The sequence below is a fragment of the Talpa occidentalis genome, unplaced genomic scaffold (assembly GCF_014898055.3).
Source record: "Talpa occidentalis isolate TD23 unplaced genomic scaffold, MPIMG_talOcc4v2.1, whole genome shotgun sequence".
In the NCBI taxonomy this organism is placed as follows: domain Eukaryota; kingdom Metazoa; phylum Chordata; class Mammalia; order Eulipotyphla; family Talpidae; genus Talpa; species Talpa occidentalis.
The window spans coordinates 97,654,258-97,677,366 of record NW_026555331.1 but is presented as its reverse complement, the minus strand read 5'-3'; the positions used below and the strand labels follow the sequence as shown (position 1 = coordinate 97,677,366).

The window sequence follows — 23,109 nt, the reverse complement described above, 5'->3', positions numbered from 1 at the left end:
TCCACATCTTCTGCAGTGCCAGTTCTATCCCCGCCAGCGTCGGAGCCACTCACATGGCAGGCAGACATCTCCTGTCTCACCCAGCTGCTCCCCTCAGCAGTGTACTTCGTCAGTCTGCCTGTTCTGTTCTCTGCTCTGTCTCTGGCGAATCCTTTCACCCTCCCACGCATCTAGCCTGTACCCTGGTTCTTGTATAAATAAGTAAATAAATAAATCTTAAAAAAATAATACCTAACTCATAGAGTTATAGATATGAATAAATGAATTAATTTTATACTAACAAGTTGCTGGCACATGGAAAATATTCAATAATTGCCATTTTATTATCTGCTAATAACTTATAGGGTATGAGTTGCATAAATAATTCCATAAATAATTTCACTGCAGTGAAAACTGATGTTTAATATGACATCACCTGGGGCCTTCCTGGTGGTGCAAGGGGTTAAGATGCAACCTATGAAGCAGTTCGCAGCCACTGCAGCAGGAGTTCAATACCCGGCCAGCCAGGGAGCAACCCACATGGCTCAGCAGACCTCTCCTGTCTCGCCCGCTGCTCCCCTCAGCTGTGTATTTCAGTCAATCTGCCTGTTCTGCTACCCACTCTCTCTGGTGGATCCTCTTACCTCCCACACCTCTGGTCTGTACCCCAGCTCTTGTATGCATAAATAAATAAATCTTTAAAAAAATATGACATCACCTTCTCCCTGACATTCAAAAATTTCAATCAGGAAAGTTTCTTTTTTTAAGTATTACATTCTCCATCATCCCTTTCAAATCTTTACTTCCTCCACTGCTCCCTATCACAGAGGTGATACCACCATCTTTATTCTGTTTCCAAGCCCATAACCTAGTAATCATTCTCCATGCCAATTAATTAACATGCCGTGCCAATTCTACTTTTAAATTAAACTGATGACTCACAATAAATCCTACAAAATCTCCCATCCTTACTACTACACATATAGAGATCACACAGTGAAATGAAGGCTTAATCATGCTCCTTCCCTGATTTAAATAAAATTCAAATCTTTGAGAGTTAAAAGTTCCTTTCCAACATTTTGGGTATCTCTTGCTCTCTTTGGCATGTAAATGAGATGGAGGTGGAAGAGAAAGGAAAAGAGGAGGAGGAGAGAGGGGGAAAGAGAGAGGGAGAGAGGAGGGGAGAGGGGTGGGGGGAGGGAGAGACAGAGAGAGAGAGACAGAGAGAAGGGAGAGAAATGAACTAGAAAGGTACAAAAAGATAGAAGAAAAACTGAGTGTGCTAGCATTTGGGTGTGGAGTCATGAAACTAACAAAGCTTGTGAGTTGATTTATGCAGCATATGTTGCAATCTGGGGAAGCAACCCTTTTAACTGTGTGCATAGGCCCATGAGGTCAAAATATTGGACAATTTCCCCCAAACAAGAGATGTATACAAATTCCTTTCAGCTTAGAAACAATCTGGATTTTCTCCTAGATTGTCTAATGTAAATGCCCCTTCTCCTTGGGAAGGGGGTAGGTAGAATATATACTAAGAGATGGCTAAGAACAACATTTCACTTAAAAGACAACAGTTGTCATTTTTAAAGAAAATCTATTATTACTTTAATAGCTTTTTTCATAAACTGCTATCCAGATCTCTGAATCACCAGAAGAACTGAACAGCACCTACTCACAGTGCATGTTATTTTACCAACTAGTTATCTCTCACGGAAATAGAGTAGAAATGAAAACAAAATTTGCATTCTCTTGTTCTTTCTTAACATGAGTTGTTACTGCTAAAGGTAGTTTCTAGAAAAGCAGACATGATTATAATAATAATACAAGGAGGATGAATGTGGAGAAGGAAAGGAGAAAGATTAACACTAAGGAGGAAGAGGAGGAAGTCATGCTTTCAATAACATATGTAAAACCTAAATTAAGGCCAGATTTAACAAGGAGCAGGTAGCAGGTATACTTGTCTCTGATCTCCCAGAGAAAATTTGGTTTCATTTTTGTCTAGAATGGGTGAGATAGTGATACTGAAGCATAAGGATAATGACTACCTTATAGTGAATTATATATTGACAGTTACATGATTCACTCTCTTGCAATAAGAAAATCAGAACCTTTTATTCAAATTGGCTTCTAAATTCAGAAGACCATGAATTTACTTCTCAGTGCCCTGCACAATACTAGATTTGTACATGTGTGTGTTAAAAAAAAATAGATACTTAGCCATAGCACGAGATATAGATGTTGTTCCTCCAACTGTGCAGAACAATTTTGACAGGAACATCCAGTGATATTGCAAATACTCTTCCCGATTCTGGCCTGTATCATCATTTTGCTATGGTTAGTGTAATAAAGAACTCTAAGACCCTAATCAGCTTAATATGTGAAGAATTCCTATGGGGAAAAGATGCAAATTGAGGTGGAGGGAGAAATTTCTACTCTTCTCTTTATTTGCAATTTTGTTGCACAGCACCAACATAGAAAAAAGCAAGCTTGTAATGTGCCATGTCATTCCCCTAGAAATTTTTTAGAAAAATTGAGAGATGAGCTAATCATCACATGGCTGGTGAATGGAAGAGAGGACTATATGGGAATTCAAATCACTTTAAAATTCTCTAAATAGTGTTGTAAGCAGCTTATCAGCTGCCAACCACTGAGGGGTTGCAGCAAAATTTTAAAATAATCCCCAAATTAATACGTATATGTGTACATACATATATATAAATTTCCTTGACCCACAAATCAAAAAAAATACTATGATTATCACTATTTCATGCATGAAATCTACAAAACTGGAAGACACTTAAAGGAATACTCTGTAAAAAATTTAAATAAAGGAAAACCATGGGTCCATACTTGTGATTTTCATATTTTGGGGTTTCGCAGATCAATATCAGTATCATTCATTATATGTTTTAGAACTTAAAATTATAGTCTTTCAAACTAAATAAATTTAGTTTTATGAAAAACTCACTTCATGGTTCTTCCCCTCCAAATTCAGTGAAAATGTAATAATGGGCCAAAACTGGTGTGAAAAATGACATATGTGAATGTTACTTTTCACCATGCATAAAAGAATAGTCTAATGGACTATTAAACTATTAAAATGGCTTTCAGAAAAGGAAACATACACATGAGGATCCTTTATCTTACCTTACTCTCCCCTGGCATCACTTAGTGATTACTGCCAGTTAACCAATGAAGAGTTTCAGCTCTGAGAATTGTCATGCCCACGCTTAGCCATGGAAATGGAAGCTCACAAATCATTCATGTTCTTTCTAATTTAGATATAATTCACCTTTGCTTGTGGATTGTGATGGAGACAAGAAATGAGCTCTCATATACTTTGCTCGCCTTAATATCTCACTCTATATTGGCTAGACAAGGCAAATAATTACCTTCTATTAATTTAAAAAAATCATTCCAGGATTAAAAAAAGGTGGGGCAAACTCTGACACACCTACTGTGTGTTACCCACTATTTAAAGGATATGACAGTTAAACAAACAAGCAGACAAACAACCTGAAAAACCAATATCTGGCATGAAAACACAGAGGAAATGTACCTAATCTAGAATAGGGACGAACAGAGATTCAGACATGACTTCTCAAAAGAAGCTAAGTCTTGAAAACTTAATAGGGATGAGGAAGAAGACATCGTTAACTCAGTGAACAGTGTGTGCAGACATGAAACTTCTTGACCATACTATATTTTCTCATCTTAAAGATGGCTGATCTTTGCATCATCTTGAGAAGAAACAAAATCCTGATTAGTCAGGGTTGGTGGGGGGTGGGGATGGAGAGGTGGAGGGTGGTCTTTACCTGTCAGGAGAAATAATTGTTCTGCTGTTGCCTTGTAAGGTCTTTTTTCTCAGCTAAAGGTGTAGCATAAACAAGGACAGGATAACAGGGATGATCCTACAGCAAAATACTCATAAACATGTGGCCAGGCAAAGGGCCAATGCTAATCACAACCTCCAGCACCTGCATACCCTCAGCTGGGGGGCTCAGTTCTCAAAGTGAAACTCACATAAGACCTGTCAGCACTTTGCCTTCTGCCTTGGGAAAAGGCTATCTAGGAACTTGCCTGAATGTTTCCCACATGCTACAAGGCCTGCTTCTCAACATTCACATAGTTTTCTGATACTGTAGTTCCAAACTGTAGCACAAAAGAATCCTTCAGAACCTGGGCTAAGAGGTAGGCTGAAATTTGAACACCTCCCAAAGTTAAAAGGAGGCACCTGTGTGATGCTCAGACAGATGTGAACAGGGAGTTCTGCTTTTAAATGAAGGCTAACTTCAAGGCCAGCTTCATAAACAGGCAACTCATGCAATTGCAGAGGACCCCATGCTCAGAATCAGCGGTCTGCTGTTACTCCATTGAAATCAAACATTAATGATCTTTTAATAACAAAGCATTGACATTCATTTTGCACTAGAATTCACAAAGAATCCTACAAAAGGAGAAATGGGGAGCCCAAGCAAGGGCCTATAGGGTCACTGGAAATGGAAGAATGGACTGTAAAATAAAAGTATGAGAGGAAAATAAGAGTATAATTTTGATCTTATAAGGAAAACTAGCATTGCTTGCTAAGTCAGGAATTCATAATTTTAATTTCTCAAGCCATTATGAAACTTGTGACCCTGAATGTCCACCTTACTTCATTTTTCTGTGGGTCTTACATAGCTCTTTTCAGCTTCATTATTCTGGAAGAGTGGGCCCAAGGACATACTTTTATTAGAAACACATAAAAATGTACCACAATGGTTAAGTCCCAGTACCAAACTAGTGGACTGACTAGTCTAGACTTACACTAAGAACAGTAATACTGGAGCTGAGCCTAATTTATCCTCCCTTGAGTATTTCCTTCTTTGAATTGTAGGATATCTGGTGGTATGAATCCATGAGTAAAACTATACCCCTTTTGAGTGAAAGTGAGGAGAGCATGGCCAGCAAATAATTAGCAACACTACATTCATAACAGATAGGGAAAGCTCTGATTCAGAAGCTTCCCTTGATGCAAACTTTGGTTTCAGAGGGCCTTGAAGACATGCAGGTGCCATCTACTCATATCTGTCTATTCTCAATTCCCAAGCTTCTGTGTTCCTCAAATTTCTTCCTTGTTGTCAAACTTTCCTGCAGTTACATGCAGCAGTGAGAAGCCATGATTCCTATCTTCCCAATACTTTTCATTAAAAGGGACTAACAGACTTTAAAATATATAAAAACTCAAAAAATTGAAAATAAAAATGCCATTAATTGAAGTTTACATGTTAGTGTTGAGAGTTGATGAAAGTATTGGATTAACAAGATCCTTAACAGGACTTTAGGAGAAACGGATGTTTAAACTGGGGAATTAGTGTTGGGTTGTATGAAATATATTTGGAGCAGAAGACAGAGATTCATATTTCACAATATCAGAATTCCCATACAGTAAGTTTTGACAGCAAAGTGAATTCTTTGCAAGGGTAAACCAGGTTTGTTTGGCTAGAGCAGATAGTACAAGCCTTTCAAAAATGTCAGTGGAGAAAGGAAAATATCATGCAGCAGAAAATCATTACTAAGAAATTAGATCCGGGGACTCCCCGGTGGCGCAGTGGTTGAGCGCTGGGTTGCGAAGCTGCCCGCAGCCTCTGTGGCGCCGTTTCGATCCCCGGCTGCTCCCCGGCCACCGGAGGAGGGTCCCGCATGGCGCGCAGACCTCTCCTGCCGCCCGCTGCTCCCCTCAGCAGTGTACTTCGGTCCTTCTGCCTGCTCTGCTCCCCGCTCTGGCTCTGGTGAATTCTCTCACCCTCCCGCGCTTCTGACTGTACCCAGTGCTTGTATAAATAAATAAATAAATCTTTAAAAAAAAAAAAAAAAAAGAAATTAGATCCAATACAAAACACAACAGTAGAGTTTCTAAAAATACACACAAATCATTATTTTTTATACCTACATGAATATAGATTTCTTTGCCTGTTATTCCCTTTAAATTATTCATTATTTCCTCATCTGGCCAAAATTCTGTTCAGTCCTTAAGATCAATCTCTCTCACTGCCAAGAAGCTTTCCTTGACCTTCCTTGTAAATTTTTCACTCTTGAGTACCTCTTACCCTTAGAAGAAAAGGATTTAAGAAAGAGAACTGTTCTTCCTCTATGATCTCAGTGCATCTCATGACTCAATCTGTTTCATCATCTCTATTCACTGGACTGTAAAGTCCTTGATGCCAAATTCTGTCTTATTCCTCTTCCTAACTTGTGTGCCTTGATTGCTGGTCAAATCATCATTATCTACATGTACTATATATATATATATATATATATATATATATATATACATGTATACATTTTCCTATATATATATATATTTTTTTTTCCTTTCTTATGGAAAGGAAAATGATCAAAATATACATAGGGGTCCAAGATGGTGGAATAAGGAAAACTTGAGTTTACCTCCTCCCATGATCACAATAAATCTCAACTAAATATGTATAAGACTATACAGAATCAAAACCTAAAACCTGGAATCAATAGACTATCCATAACAAAGGATAAATGGTAGCACCTATACAGACAGGAAAGAGAGACACTTTCACAAAGCAAGAAACTCCATCTTGGGGGTAATGGGGCACAATTGGGAAGAGATCTCTAAGGTGTGGCACGTTTCTCTGGGGACCCAAGGGAAGGTTGTGTGTAATGCCTGGTACTGAACATTATGATCCAGGATAGTGAAGACAAGTCCCTGGATCCCACTTCCAGCACCAAAGGGAAGTGAGCACAAGAAAATTAAGAGATTAAGAAACAGCATTTAGGGCCTCCCCAGTGGCGCAGCGGTAGAGCGCTGGGTTGCGAAGCTGCCGGCGGCCTCTGCGGTGCAGGTTCAGTCCCCGGCTGCTCCCCGGCCACCAGAGGAGGGTCCCACATGGCGCGCAGACCTCTCCTGCCGCCCGCTGCTCCCCTCAGCAGTGTACTTCGGTCCCTCTGCCTGCTCTGCTCCCCGCTCTGGCTCTGGCGAATTCTCTCACCCTCCCGCGCTTCTGACTGTACCCAGTGCATGTATAAACAAAACAAACAAATAAATAAAAACATGCCTCTATTAAAAAAAAAAATCTTTAAAAAAAAAAAAAAAAGAAACAGCATTTAATAGACCTGTGAGCAGACTCACTTGCCCTGGGATCCCAAACAGTAACACCGGTCTGAATACCAGCCAACCCATAGGTAAAGGAATCCCAAATCCTACCCTTACATTGTTGGCCTGGGATGCAAGAACTTTAAGGAATACTCAGAGTCACCATCAGGAGCTAACTTAGCAAACCTCTTGCAAACTTGCTGATAGCAGCACAGGTAGGCCCATCTTGGAATCCACCTTCCATTCTACTAGATCCTGAGAGTGACTCCCTGATGAATGCTCTACCTGCCTATGGGAAATAGCAAGGCTATCTACCAAAGACAATAGTGGAGAGGGTTATTCTTGGCAGAAAAACAGGCCCGACCACTACTAGATTCATCCTACCTGCTAGCAGCCAGTTAATTCCCTATAGCCAGCGTTCTACAGACCTCCCAAAGCACAGCCAGCTAATAAGCACACCCCAGTACCTACTATATTTCTTTGTGGTTCTCTCCCTGAAAGGCCTGCTACAGGGCCCCAAGCCACTAGACCCCACAGACATGTGCCAGCAGCAGCAGCCCGGCTACCACCACGTGCAGTCTGGCTACCCCAATGAAGCTCCCACAGACTAACTAGCTAGCTGAGGACCATGCTTCAGCTGCTAGCAACCATGTGACATCAAAGGCTACTGCTGGCACTATGTACCATTCCCAGCCCCGAGAACACCACAACTGCAGTCAGCCTAGACACACTGGTACATGACCTGTAGCAACTACATGACCTGTAGCTGACCTTCAGCAACTTCAGTCATACCCAAAGGCCTGACCCACAGCACCGCCCACTGAGCACATCTCAGTCCAGGCCTGAGGTCAGTCCCAATGAATGGGGGGAAACACAACTTGAGTAAATAGCTCAGGGTGCAAGGGGGCAGTGCCCCTGAATTCCATGCAACATCACCTGAATAAGACCAAGCTGCAGCACTAGAACAGGTAGTAATGTTACCTAAAACATAAACATAAATAATAAGGAAAAGTGGAGCAACAGAAGAACATGCCCTAAATAAAAGAGCAAAACAAAACTCCAAGAAAAGACCCTTAAAAAAATGGAGATAAGTAAATGACCTAAGGAAGAATTCAAAGTAATATTTATGAAGATGCTCACCAATCTTGGGAGAAAAATGGATAAAGTAGAAAACTAAAGGTACATCCAAACAGAAGTCATAGTTGGACTTTGAGGGGATGATGCTAAGCAAGGCAAATCACAAGGAGAATGGCATATTCTGAATGGTTTCATTCATGTGTGGGATACAAGAAAGAAAGTGAATGAACAAATAAAACCAGATACAAGCTTTTGGATTCTGACAACAGAATGGTGGTTACCAGATGGGCAGGGAAGGGTGTGGAACAGGTAGAGGGGGCCAAGTGATTAATGGTGGAAGGTGATTAGACATTTGGTGGTGGGTGCAGTGTGATATATTCTGAGGTGAGAAACTGTGGACCTGAGACTTACACAGTATTGTAAACTAATGTTAACTGAATTAAAAAAAATACATAGGAACATAACTTAATAATCTGTGTGTACATAATGGTCAAAAAAAGCTCAGAACAAAATATGTATGGAAGTATACATTTTAATACCACTGAAAACCTGAAGTATGCATTAGATTGGATGTGCACAGACATGAGACAGTTAGCGATCATGTCATGTCATTCCTTGCCTTGAGATCTGGAATAATGTATCACAGAGCCTTTTAATCCATTCTCAGCAGAAATGAGTCAAAGTCATTAATGATAGGATATTGTACTCAGGCTTGTGAAATCTCCAGTCTTCCCTTCTTTATCTTTGTAAATTTTCTTATCTTTTTTTTTTAAAAGATTTATTTTATTTATCTATTTATACAAGCACTGGGTAGAGTCAGAAGCCTGGGAGGGTGAGAGAATTCACCAGAGCCAGAGTGGAGAGCATAACAGGCTGACTGACAAAGTACACTGCTGAGGGGAGCAGCGGGTGGCAGGAGAGGTCTGCGTGCCATGTGGAACCCTCGCCCAGCGGCCAGGGATCGAATCGGCGCTATAACCGGCACTGCCGAGGCTGCGGGCAGCTTCGCAGCCCAGCGCTCAACCGCTGTGCCACCGAGGAGGCCCACATTCTCTTATCTTAACCTCATCTCAAAGACTTCGGTTTCCAGTTTGTATTTTCCCTGAAAATATTTGAACTTCGTAATTTATCCCAGTTATGATGTACTGTGTAAATACTTACTGGATACAGAGCTCAATCTAGGTATGAGTGAAATGAAGGAAAGTGGAAAATTACTTTGAACTTTTGTATGGCATGATTTGTACATGTTCATGGTGGGTGAATGAGTGAAACGGAACCTCAATCATCCCTAGATCTTCAAATTACTAGCAAGCAACACATTTAAGGACTCAGAGAAATAACTGGAAGACGGCTTCTCCAGTGGTGTTTTAAAAAATGCTTCTACAGGATGGTAGCAAGCTAAGGGTTTATGTGATCCTTTCTCATACTTAAATTTGCATTTAGGTTTTAGCCTTCATGTGAATTCAATCTTGATTTTAATGTGTGTGTGCGTGCATGTGTGTGCATGTATGTTGCGATCTAAAAAACTTACTCTTAATAATGTAATAGCAATGTGAAGGGAATTGGATAGACAAAAGTTCTGGCTATTCCCATTTTGTTTAACATTTTTTTTTTTTCTCTTGACCAACTTAAATTACTCTGCTGAATTCTAACATCATTGGGAAATAACTTACACTTAGTTAAGATTGGACAATATAATCACAGCTTCTATATTAATTACATTGTTCTGGGTAATAAGTGTTAATAAGAGGGAAAAATACCTAAGTACTTGGAAAATATGAGAAAAACAAGATTCTAAATCTCAAGTCTCTGAGTTGTGTTATCAATGTAAGATATAATTGCTTCATTAAAAGCAATACAATAACATCTTTAGGTGTGAATACATGTTATGTGCAAACTATACTAACCCAAATATATATTTCTTATATTTCAGAAACTCAAATATGTTTTTCTCATGCTTCAATTACAAAATATATGTTAATTAGCTGAACCTGATTAGAAATTAAAGAAAAGCTTTAAAGACATACTTTGGATTTCAATGATCTTCTGTAAAGAAACAACAGCATTCCTATTCGGGGTTTGGTGGAGAATATCTTCTGCAAGAGGCTCCAGCTGCAAGAATAGTAGAAAATAATATTAAGAGAATATTTTATACTTTTATATTAAGTCTGACAAAAGCAAAGCAACTAGAAACAAACTTTAAAAAAGCTTTATCCAAGAATTAGCTAATATTTTGCTGATATCAGTTCTAAAATTGTAGCCAGTTTTCTTTTTTGTTTTGCAGCCAATGTAATTGAATTCCAAGGGGCTTTTCTATTGGGCAAAAGACTTATCTATGAAGTCCCTGAAGCAGGTGCATGTCTGTGTATTATTCATTAAGAATCTGAGTTATTTGGGTAAATTTTGTAGGTTCCTCACAAACCAAATTCCATCGTGTCTGTATATGCAGCTGGGCCCTGCACACAAAACCTCGGAAAGTTGCAGTAGACACAGACCGAGCAGCCTATTATCCATACTTTCGTGGTGTTTTTATACCTAAGCTACCTTATTATACTTTTGGACAACTGATGGGGAAAGTCATGAGACACAGATGCTTTAATTCAATTATTATTGGATAAGTGGTAGAAAAAGTTTTCAAATCAAACCAAAAGTGAAATAACTGTAAATTTTCATTTAACTTCTACTTTATTCATAACTATGCAGATGTGCATGTGGAAGCACAGGAAAAATCCTCTCGTGCAACTCTCTGATGATCTTCTGGAATTACACTGATTTTTCATGGAGAAGCTCAGCAAACATTGCTTTGCAAGAAATGAGGACCTTTAAATAATTTATAGAGTGTTTTGGCAGAAGTAAATCTGATGATGCATCCCTGGGAATACTTTGTGATGTAGTTTGATGTGTAGCTACAGAAACTGCATAGCCAAGGCACTTACAAACAAAATACTTGTCCAGCTATTGTGATTCAGAAAACAAAGATCCAGTAACAGAGGGATTAATGAAAAGGAGTTTTCTTAGAATATTTAAATATAATATTCTTAACAACAAATGGAGGATCAAATTATAACATGGCATGAATGGGGACTGATGTCACTACACATCACACTGAAACATGAATTCATCTTTCTTCTTCTGTAGGAAAAAAAATAGCAACAACAAAAACTCAGGATTCCAAGTTGCCATAGCATATGTGAGTGAATCTCCCCCCCAGGGTCTCCCTGAATTGATTATTCTATACTTCAATCATGGAATCTAAAACAATAGCACCTTTCTTCCAGATGCCATAGGATAACACACTAGCTCAGGGATATTTATACATGGGTAAATTCACTAAATATAACTTTCTAGAGTGTTTTTCTTAGCTGCCAAAGAAAAACCTTTAAAACATCAAAAGGTTTATTTGCAATACCATTTGACGAGGGAAAAAAAAGTGCCAGTGGAAGTTTCTGCAAACTTAAACTCTTAAAATTTGTTAAAATCAATTTTTAAAATCTAGTATTCAGATAGTATCTTTAAGAATATGTTATCCCAGCAACACCCTCTTAACTCAGAGGAACTACTGAATCATAAACGGAAGGTTACTTGGAAAAATCTCACTCAAGAATTAGACAGGGTTGAACTACCTTGCTCAGAAATAATCTTTCCTTTCACTTCTGTCTGAGAGCCTGGAGAAAATAATTTTTAACAGAAATCAGGCAGATTTTACTAACAAAATATTTTGAAACATCACTCTCTGTTCAAATATTTAAAACAAAAGCACAGGGTTTATCAGCATCTTTAGTTCTTCAAAAAGTTTTCCTGTGACGTTAGGCTAAAAATACTGACAAATTGAAAGGTGCTGGCTAGTGGAAAGAAAGCTACAGGCAGATCATTAATGTAAAAACCTCACTTCTGGAACTCTCTCACATTGAGGTCTGTGGGCTATTTTTAAGACCTGGATTATGTAGAAAGTAAACGTGATTCAGGGTGTTGAGAATAAAAATACAAACAACCCTAAACCTCCAATTTGGAATCATCAGTTAGACACGATAAAGTTGAGTCTACTTATAAAAGCAACCTAGAGAATTAAGGCAATTACATTGATAATTTAAGCCTCCCAAACCATTTCCCTGCATGTTTTAGGTGAATGTCATTTAGAGGATTTAACCTTCAGTAAATTGCCCCAATTTGTTTCATTTTGAGGGTATACACATAGACAGAGCTGAATTCAGAAAGTTCTCAATGTAGGTTCTTTATTTTTTCCTTGGGTAGTTCTGCAGAGAAGGCAATGGGTAATACTCTTATTTGGCAAGAAAGCAAGTGGCATTTAGAGTCTGTTTTCATAAAATTAAAACCTTGTATAGAGGGACCACAGAATTGAGTTGTCTTTCTAGAGAGTTTGTTGATTTAATCACTCACAATTTAAGTACTAAAAACATCTGATGGAAGCATCTATTTAATAAATATTTATGAGAATTGGTCATTATTAGTAATCTAATTACTAACTGTAATGAAATAATATCAAATAAATAGTATTTTTTAAATAAATTTGGATTAAAAAATAAGAATGTGTAGAACACCTGTATTATACATTTAGTCTGGCTGATAAGATGTTGAAAAAATGTTGGCTGTTTAGCCTAATTAACATTAGGAAGAGTTATTAAAAGGTAAATAATGAAGTAATTTATGCAAAACAGACAAAAGTCATATTAAGATATGCAAAAGTCATATTAAGATACAGCAGATACGGATGTAGGAAGTATCACATAACCATTATGCCTTCTTTGTTGAGCAATTGTGTCAAGTAATAACAATTATCATGGAGTTATAAGACATCCTAGATAATTATTACATAACCTCTTCACACATGAAGTTCTCACCCAGCTCTGTTATATCTCAATGTTAATTACACCAATGCTAATAGCAATTCTTTATACAATTTTTCAGAATCAAAGACAGGAAAATTTCTTTCTCTACAACTTTTGCAGTAAGTTTCAGTGCTATATTGATAGAATTTGAATGTTTATTAAGTTGCACATATGATGTAATTTCTAAGAACTACAGCTATTTTTTGATCGATAAGATTTGTGGCTACTATCATATTGTAAATAATTATCAGATTCCTTCAAATTGGATCATTTCAATCTTCAAAAATCATTTCAGTTGGCTATGACACTTTTAAAGAAATAGGAAAGGGATATCATTGGGAAAACTCATAAGAGTTTCAAAAAATATTCTATACTTATGAGACATGAAAATCAGCACACTATCTTCATGATTTGGAACAGAATAGGTAAGAAGCTAAACAGAGACTGCAAATATAACCGGGTACAGATGTGTACATCAACTAAGCAAAGGCTCTATTAATTACTCTTAGTAACTTTTATATACACTGGTAATGCCAATGATAAAGAGAGAAAAACAATCCTCCCAGTTGATCAGGGAAAAATAGCAATAGCACAAAGATAAAATGGAATGAAATTTTGACAGGCTTTGTACTTGATCTTTATTCCAGTTTGGGTAGAACTGTGAGTTCTAAAAGATGCAATCCATGAAAGTGGTATATTCTTTAACTTATGTGTATGTTTAACCTCACTACTAATTTACAACCTTATGCACAGGGTCATATTTTTAGATAGATTTAGTCTAACTATTTGACATGTTCAGTGCTTTGGTAAAGGTGTATATGTAACTTTATTTTTATTTATTTTTTTTTTTTATAGAGGCATGCTTTTATTTTATTTTTATTTTACTTGTTTGTTTGTTTGTTTTATACATGCACTGGGTACAGTCAGAAGCGCGAGAGGGCGAGAGAATTCACCAGAGCCAGAGCGGGGAGCAGAGCAGGCAGAAGGACCGAAGTACACTGCTGAGGGGAGCAGCGGGCGGCAGGAGAGGTCTGCGCGCCATGTGGGACCCTCCTGTGGTGGCCGGGGAGCAGCCGGGGATCGAACCGGCGCCGCAGAGGTCACGGGCAGCTTCGCAACCCAGCGCTCAACCGCTGCGCCACCGGGGAGGCCCTGTAACTTTATTTTTAAAGACTTTCTGGAAATGATTTTAGATTTACAGAAATATTGCAAAGATATTACAGAATTCTCCTATGCCTTTCACCCAGTTTCCCCTAATGTTAATTATAAAAGTTCAGAACATATTTTAATTTCCTAAATTATGGTTGTACATAGATATGCAACTATGGGGGATTTGTCTTTTTCCATTATTTCTATTTTTAATTTATTTTTGATATTCTATGGACCCTATTGAGGACCACCAGTGCAATGTTGAGTTAAAGCAAAAAGACTTAGTCTTCATTTGATTTGAAAGAAAAATTTCCATATTTTTTTCCATATTTTTTCCTTTAAATGTGATGTATGCTATAACGTTTGTAGATATTCATGATCAAAATTAGAATTTTTCCCTTTATTACTGTTGCCAAACATAACCACAATCATAACTGGGTGTTTTATTTATCAACTTACTTTTAAACATTGGTTGAAATAGTCAAACTTTTTTTTCTTCATTCTCTTACTGTGGTGAATTACAATGACTTATTTTGGATTGTTAACATGTTATATTTCTTGTCTAAATCTAGTTTTGTTAGAACTTGAACTGAAAAAAATTTGTTTAGAATTTTAACTACTGTGCTTTGAGGAAGATTTTCCTGTAATATTCCTTTCTCATAATGTTATTTTGAGTTTTGTGGATCAGTATTAAATTGACCTAGAAAAACAGTTGGGAATTGTTCTTCCCCTTTCTCCATTTACTTTAAAACAACATGAGATTGGTAATATTTTTTCCTTAAATTACTGGTAGAATTCACTGGTGAAGCTATATGAGTTTGGGATTTTCTCTACGTAAATTTTGTCTTACTGATTCAATTTTGCTAATAATAATAGTACCATTCAAGTGTCCTGTCTTCTTCATTCAGTTTTTGCCAGGTTGTATTTTTATAATTTTCCCATTTTCAAATAAAATTTCAATTTTTATATAGTTATTTTTCCATTTTCTCTTATAATCCTTTTAATGTCATTAAAATCTGTAGTGTAGGCCACTTTTTCATTTCAAGCGCTGGCAATGCATGACGTGACTGTTGCTCTGTCTCACAACAAGTTCTATCAATTTCATGACTTATTTCAAAGAATAAATCTTTGACTTTAAAAAAATTTATATATTGTATGTCTGATTTCCATTTCATTATGTCTTCTCATTGTATTTACTATGCTTACTTTATGTTGAATTTGTTGCTTTGATTTTTTAACTTCTTGAGATGGCTATTTTTACTCTTTGGTTTTATGTCTTCTTCTAATACATACATCTAATGTCTTATATTTTTCTCTCCAGTGTATGCACATAACACAAATTTTTATATTTCATATTTTCAAAATCATTCAACTCAAAATATTTTCTAATTTTCATCATGACTTCTTTGATAGATGAGAGAACATTTTGAAACCTCAAAATATGAGATTTTCTAATTACTGTTTATTTCATTATACAACTACCATATTTTTGCTTTGTTTTTATACTTCATCATTTTATTTTAGTTCACTGATATTATTCTATTTCTTGACCTGTTTGGATGATGTATTGTTTGTATATGTGTTCTATTTGTGAGATTTCATTGAATTGTATATTTATATATTAAGCAGTTTTCTGTATGAATATTGTATTTCACAATTAAATATTTTAGGAGAGAATCTTTTCTGATATAAGGGCATAGGGAAATCAAGCCTGGCTCTTGAGTCCATGTTTTTTCTACTATATAGTGGTTACTCTGTGAAACAACAGGTTTTACAAGAACAATAAATTATATTCTTAGATGTAGGCCACAAGTTCACTTACAGATGGAAGTGAAAGTCCCCCTACAACATACCAAGCAACTCAGAAAAAATACAAAAAGGATTCATCTGTCAAGATCAAAGACATTTTGGAATTTTGGAAGAATATGATGATCGAGACCAAAAGGATAAGGGAAATAGGCTCTGATATAAAGCTGACCCTCCGTGCTGATGAACTATTATCAATTCCCTAGTGAGGAGGGATCGGTGGTTAAAACTCAACTTTCATTTCAATAATTGTCTTAGAGATGTCTGCAATTAGTTGTATATGTTTAATTTGATTGCTTAAGTAAATCTGTTATAATTTTATCCATATTGTGATTCATGAGTCATTCTTAAAACAACCCTTATTCATTTGAAGTCATTAAAACCTTGACTAAAAAGACTGAGGGGGAAAAAAAAAACCCTAAATCAGGGTGGATTCTATTGATAATCAAGTTATTACACTGAGAGACTATTGGGATTATTCAGATTGAGTCGGTCCACATCCTACTGACATGTGGATGATGTGGGGTGACATCACAGAGCAATAAAGAAACATCTCTGGCCAAAAGGAGTAATTTAAACCTAGCAGGTCTTAGAGCATATCAGGAGGACCAGAGGCAAAGAGTACTGTCATGGCCATTCAGCCCACATAGGATACTAAAGAAATTCCTTGAATAAAATAAAAGGAGTAAGTGGGGTAGACTTGGAGATTATTATTACTGGGGTTATTGTTCTACTAAGTTGTACCCAAAGTTATCACAACTTGGAGAAATACAGTTTACTCAATATACCATCCAATGGATGAAAGACTATGAGGAAGTGCCTCTATTCACTATCACATCCAAGGAGTATGTTTCCATAAAACTTAACTATGAGAAGTTTGGATATAATGACAATATTTCAACACTTACAGTAATAATTAGCAAATAATTAAAAAGAAACATAAAGGTAAAAAGAAGAAGGAATTGTAGTGTATTGAAAAGAATGCCAATGAATGCCATTGGTTGAATAGTTCAGACTGTCAGTATTTTTGTTTAGAAACTGAGGTGAGATTGCAGTTACTCAATTCATGAGAAAAGAGTTCAAACTATCCAGTTGAGGAAGGGAACTAATATATATGTTGAAAGTAAGTATTAAAGTTTCAATAACATTGAAAGGAAGTTTTCTCACTGCTTTGTGTTTAGTTTCCCAGCATAATGTCCACGTTTAGACATCGATTGTTATAAAGAAAACTTAGTTCAATTTATACACCCAAAATCTTGTTTTCTTGCCTCTGTTTTTGCAAATAAATTTAAATTTGTTATATACTTGGTAAGTCCTTGGTTTTCTTCCTCTCATTTGATTTTTTTTAATTTTCCTCTTATGCTAATTTTCATATTTTTAAACTTTTCTTTAACTTTTTGTGTAGTAAAGAGATTTGTATTATATGCAAAATGTTGATTTTTTTGCTAGGAAGACCTTTTCCACATCATGCAGCAATGTGTAGTGATAAATGTTTAAGAGCTAACTGTTCAAGAAATAGCTGCAATTTGTACTTTTACTGATTTCTGTGATGTAAATACTCACACCATTGCCTATTTCAAGCTACAGATCTTATGTCATTTGACAAGATTTGAGTAGCAATACAAAAAACTGGCTTTCACAAACCGCTAAGAGTCAGCTCTAGCACATCACTGAGAGAATATTATTTTGTTAATTGATAATCTGGAGGAAGGCATTTCTAATGATGTTTTTTAGTTTTCTTGTTGAGAGTTTGCCTTCTTCAAAAATCATGTTTTTTAAATTTTATCTCAATACATGGGACACAGTTGTTCAAACCTTCCATAACAAATAGAAATTCTAATTCTACTGGTCTAGACTCATTATTTACTTTTATCCCACTCCAAGTAGACTCTCCTCCTCCATAAACAAAACAAACCAATCCAAATCAGAGCCATCCACAATCCCAGGAATTCCTAATGTATCTGTCTGTGCTTTTTACTAAAAAAGATAAAGCTTTTATGTTAATTTTAGTTGGAAAATCTTATTTTTATTTAAGACAAAGTTAAATGCTACTCCCTCTATTAAAATATTCATTCATCCCTAGCTGAAAAAAGGGTCCTACATTAAATTTCTAAAATACTTTGTATTTCTCTTACTTTTATTTATTTGTATGAGAATTTTGGGGCAAAATATTGATGCCCAATAAAAGACCACAGAATGAATAGACAGATAAGTCTGTCTATTTAATAGGCAGATAAATAGAACATCACAAACATGTTAGCTTCACCAATGAAATGCTTTTTTTTTTTTTTTTTTTGGTATTTTTCTTTTTATTTATTGGTAACAGAACTCAATTAAATGTCCAGGATACCACTCCAAATTCCTTGAAAAACCCACTGAAAAGACTTAAGACAAACAGTACAAAGGAGATCAGCATAAGCAGATTTGGAATTTTCCAGATAAGTTCTACCTCACCTGGGATGTGATACAACAGATAAATACAAAAATCACCAATCAATTTGGCTCTGCTTTTCACAAGCTTGGTTGAATACAAGACATGCAACATCATAGACCTATCTACAACGTAATGTATCTCAAATAATACTTCCTAAAACATTGTACTCTCTTTAACTTACAGGTTTCAAAGTCCAAGAGAAGACCATGGAAAAAATATTATTCTGGATTATCATACATTTCCCCTATATTCAGTTCTTCTTTCCTCATGAATTGAAACTATTAGGAGCTTGTAAGCTTTCCCAGATTCACACCAATTCCCCAATGGAGTTAGCCATACATAATCTAAAGGATGAAAAAGATGGCAAAACTACTTCCCCATTTAAAATCTAATGCAAACAAACCCCTGATGAGCAACTTGGACAACAACATCTCAAGAGTTCACCTCAGGGGTGGTTGTCAACACTTACTAGAGTCAATTCAAGAGACTTTTCCAGCAGCTTTAGAGCAAAAAGCCATCTTGGAAAGATTATCAACATATACAATCACTAAATTTAGCCACTGTTGCAGAAATTCAAGACAAATTAAAGCAGCTGAGCTTATTCAAAGGAGACAGAGTTATTACAAAGAAAAGGAGCATGGAGGGAGGAAGGGAGGGAGGGAGAGAATGAGGAAATCTAGAAGTTAAACCTTAAAAAGAGTAAGGGAGCTTAAAAAAATTATAGCTCTAAATGTACATGCTGAAACTACAGTAATAGAGATTGTAGCATCTTCGCAAAACCTTCCTTATCTATATCAATTATTTTTCCTAACAAGCTTAAAAACATCATTTATTCTGTTTAGACAGATGGTCTTTTAATGACCTTGTTCTCAACTCACTACTCAAGTTCTAACTACTGTATGTGTCTTCTCCTTTCCTTTTTTACCTGCCGGGAGGGAGTTTTTCAATGTTTTTGTTTTCCAATTCCATAGGAATGCCAACTGCTTAAGCTTTTCACACCTCCTGGAAAGATTTCTTTCAGAGGAAGAAACCCAGGGTGCAGATAATTGGTTTTGCATTACATTGGGCAAATTTGGCCTTAAAACAACTGTGACATTGTTTGTCTAAAGTATAAATGCAGATTACCAAAATCAGATTGTCTAAGAATCTCACAGATGTTGCTATTACTAATGCTAAAAGATGTAACTTTACAAACGCATCTCTGATGCCATTTCAAGCAACCTAATGATTCTTCTCATTTAGATAGTCACTTCCATTTCTTGCAAATCTCAAACTGGTGTTTCTAAGTGCTTCACTGAAGAAGTTCAAAAATATCCATCATTCCCTGATTGGACTGATAAATCTAAGTTATGAACTTTGCCAAGAAAAAGGAAAAAATGGACTTCTGGTATGTCTTCAAAATCAGTTGCCTCTAGGAATTTCCTGTACCATGCTCAAATTAGTTTTAATCCAATAGTATATTATTTTGACTGACCTTGTGCATATTTCTTAAAAGAATAGTTAAGAGAGATGTTTTGCTAAATAGATCACTTTCATGATAAAAATATTTAAAAAGAAGAAATGCCTATTTTGGGTGCAACGCTCAGATAATTTTTTTAAATCAAGTTTTCTGGTACCCATCTATGTTTTCTATTCAGAAATGGAGAGCCAAGAGTTCCTGCTGATTTTATAATTCCTTTGAGTTATGTAATACATATTATTCTGTGGAATAATAACCCATATGAAGCATCATTTTGCTGTATTGACATGGTCTGGCCAAGAACAACAAGGAAACGAAATAGCATTAAAAAAACTGGCAAAATGTTTATGAAGTCTAATCCTCTGCACATGAATAAATATATCTGACAAAGTGCAGAGTCCCTCAAAAAGACCCTTCTTGACCTTCCTAATTTGAGTTCAATTGCGTGTTCAGTGTTGAAAAGCCAAAGTAGGTTCTGCCAATGTTTTAAGCTCAAACCTTACTACATTTTGTTATTTGTAAGAGTGAAATCCCAGATAATAAGTTATAATTGCCCTATTAATCACTTGAAAAGGGAGTTTGGGGGGAAATTGGGATTTGAAATGACAATAATTGGTATCTGAAAGATGTCCTTTTTTATTTTTTTTACTTAGAGTTAAAACTACCTTGAAAACTACATGCATGCACATTTTTTTAATGATGAGGTACCTGCAATATGACATATACTATTTTTTCTAAAGGAATGAAATCTAAAACTTCTTCAATACAGCCATGCTGTTAGTCATGATGACCTCTGAACTAGAAAAAAAATACAGAAAACCAGACCTTGGATTATAAATTACATTGTTGATGAAAGTGAGAAGAACTCTTTGTTTCTTAAAGTTGTTTCGAGTAGTATATTTTCATTTCCTTTTTCAAATGAATTATAATGTACAGCACTCATGTATTTTTCTTCCATTTTTCATATTGAAAAAATCCTTCTGTCTCTTAACTCTGTCACTTGGTATACTGATGGAGCTGCCACACTAAAATGCACTTTTCAAAGTTCAATATAGCAAATTCATCTATTACCTTAGAGTATCTTGTGGGAAATCTTCACTCTTATTTACATCTTTAAGAAATTTCAATGGAAAAAAGTACTGAAGGCCAAATTATTTAAACCTCTCTTCCTTTAGTTCATCATGAACAAATTTTAGATTGTGTTTACGCAACTGAAAATAGCCAAAGAAAAGGAAGAGGATATTTAGGATATTGTAATAATTAAATTATTTACTAAAAGATATCCAGGTAATTAAAGTTGATTGGTCAATATAGCCCAAGCAATCATTTCAGTTACCACTTACTGGATTTTGTAGTAATCATACACCTATGTGGGCATGTTCAGGATTGTCCAATGATACTTTTATCCCTCCCTCTGCCTCAAGCCTGGTCTTTCTATGTAGAGAAATGTAGAGGAAAGGCATAGGTCTCAAATTCTAAATTAGGAGGCATTCTTCTAATGTCACTAATTGCTCTATGGAAACAGTATATTTGATCATGAGGAATAGCACATGGAATAAAATGACCGCAGACATCCCATCACAAAGGAATACAGGGCAAGGAAGGAACATATAAAACATATCCATTTTACTTTTTAGTAAACACAGATAAATTAAGAAAGCCATGCAACTTTACACAACTGACTTAAATCTGAGGTCACAAGAGAAATTATTCCATCTTCAATGGAAATCCTCTTTTGGAAGAATAGAGTGAGCCAAGTGCAGAGAGTACAAAAACATCAAGATAGAATCTCATTTGAATGAATGTGCTCAAAGAGAGTCAGTCAAATCCATAATTTCCTTTCACATAGTTGGAAAAGAAGTTGGCTTCTGCAACTGAGTTAACTTTCTGGACACGTCAATCTTTCCTGGAACCACAATTCACAACTTATTGTGATCTTGTGCACATCTGGGATAAGCCCTCATGATGCAAATATTAAAACCAGTCTGCTTCCCTAAAAATATCTATACTTAGAATCAAACAAATAATTTGAGAAAATAGGTGACTATGCAAAATATGTTATTTCGCAGGCAAATAGGAATTTCCTGGACCATGCTCAAATTAGTTTTAATCCAGCCAAACATTAACTGATGAAAGTGCCATTTATATTTTGCACTTATTTTATGCCACAAAAAAACTCCAACATTCTTATTGTCATTATTATTCACAGGGATTTCAGAAAGACTCTAATATTAAGAAAATCTTAAACACCTTGAAATATATTTTACCTCATATTTTTCTTCAAATAAAATTGTATATATGTACCTCAGTAAATATGGTACAATAATCATGTTGAAGCATGATAGTTTAAGATAATTATGAAAATATAGTTTATGTTTTCAATGTGCAGAAGAAAAGATACAGTTTTCCCATCATAAATAATACAGGCAAAATCATAAGTTACAGCTAATGGTAGATTTTAAAAATAACTTTGTATATGTTATTTCATATGAATCATATTTCAAGTTTATGTGAACAGACAAAATATATAAAATAACCATACCCACCTATACATTCACTATAAAAAATTAGTAATATTAATGAGTACATACAAACTTGGAAATATTTGTTGAGTTTCAATTCATTAGTCCTGAAGCTAGCCCTGATCTGCATGTGTACCTTATGGCATTTGACTTGAAGTCTGCATAACAGGAAAATATACTGCAATTTATTTATATGGCAATATAGAGTCACGTTCAAATGTTGAATCTAATCCATTCTGACTTCATGACCTTGAATAGATTTTACAAATATCTCTCAAAGTTATTATCATCTGTAATACAGGATTAAAATAGATCTCATAGCCTAAGGAATTCATAAATGGTGAGAAAAAAAAAGGAATTTATCAATTGTAAAGATTGTGGAGAAAGATGGTAAGATAGGAATCTCCTACATTTCCCTTCTCCCATACTCACTGTATGGAGCAGTTCCTTCTGAGAGAAATCCAGAAACTAGCAGAGTGATTTTTACAAATTGAGTGAATGAGAAAAAAAGCCCACATTAAAATGGGTAAGGTAGGCTAAGACATATTCTCACCATAATCCAACTACCAGCATCTCTTAAGGAGTGAAGGGTTTGAATATATTGCACATCTAGGACCTAAACTTTTAAGGTTCCTACCCAAGGAATGGGCCCCTAAATACTTCCCTAGCTTTGAAACCTATCAGGACTTCTGTTCACAAGTCCCACAACTATAGCAAGCAAAGAACCAGCT

At 35.9% G+C, this 23,109-nt stretch overlaps 1 protein-coding gene across 1 annotated transcript in view; it reads right to left on the bottom strand.

The window, feature by feature from the left end:
• Positions 1-23,109, bottom strand: part of HDAC9 (histone deacetylase 9) — an 853,144-nt gene that overhangs the window by 31,045 nt on the left and 798,990 nt on the right. Inside the window, exon 33 of the mRNA XM_054692408.1 lies at positions 10,189-10,273. Within this exon, the coding sequence (XP_054548383.1) occupies positions 10,189-10,273 (85 nt within the window). The remainder of the gene's footprint in view (positions 1-10,188; positions 10,274-23,109) is intronic.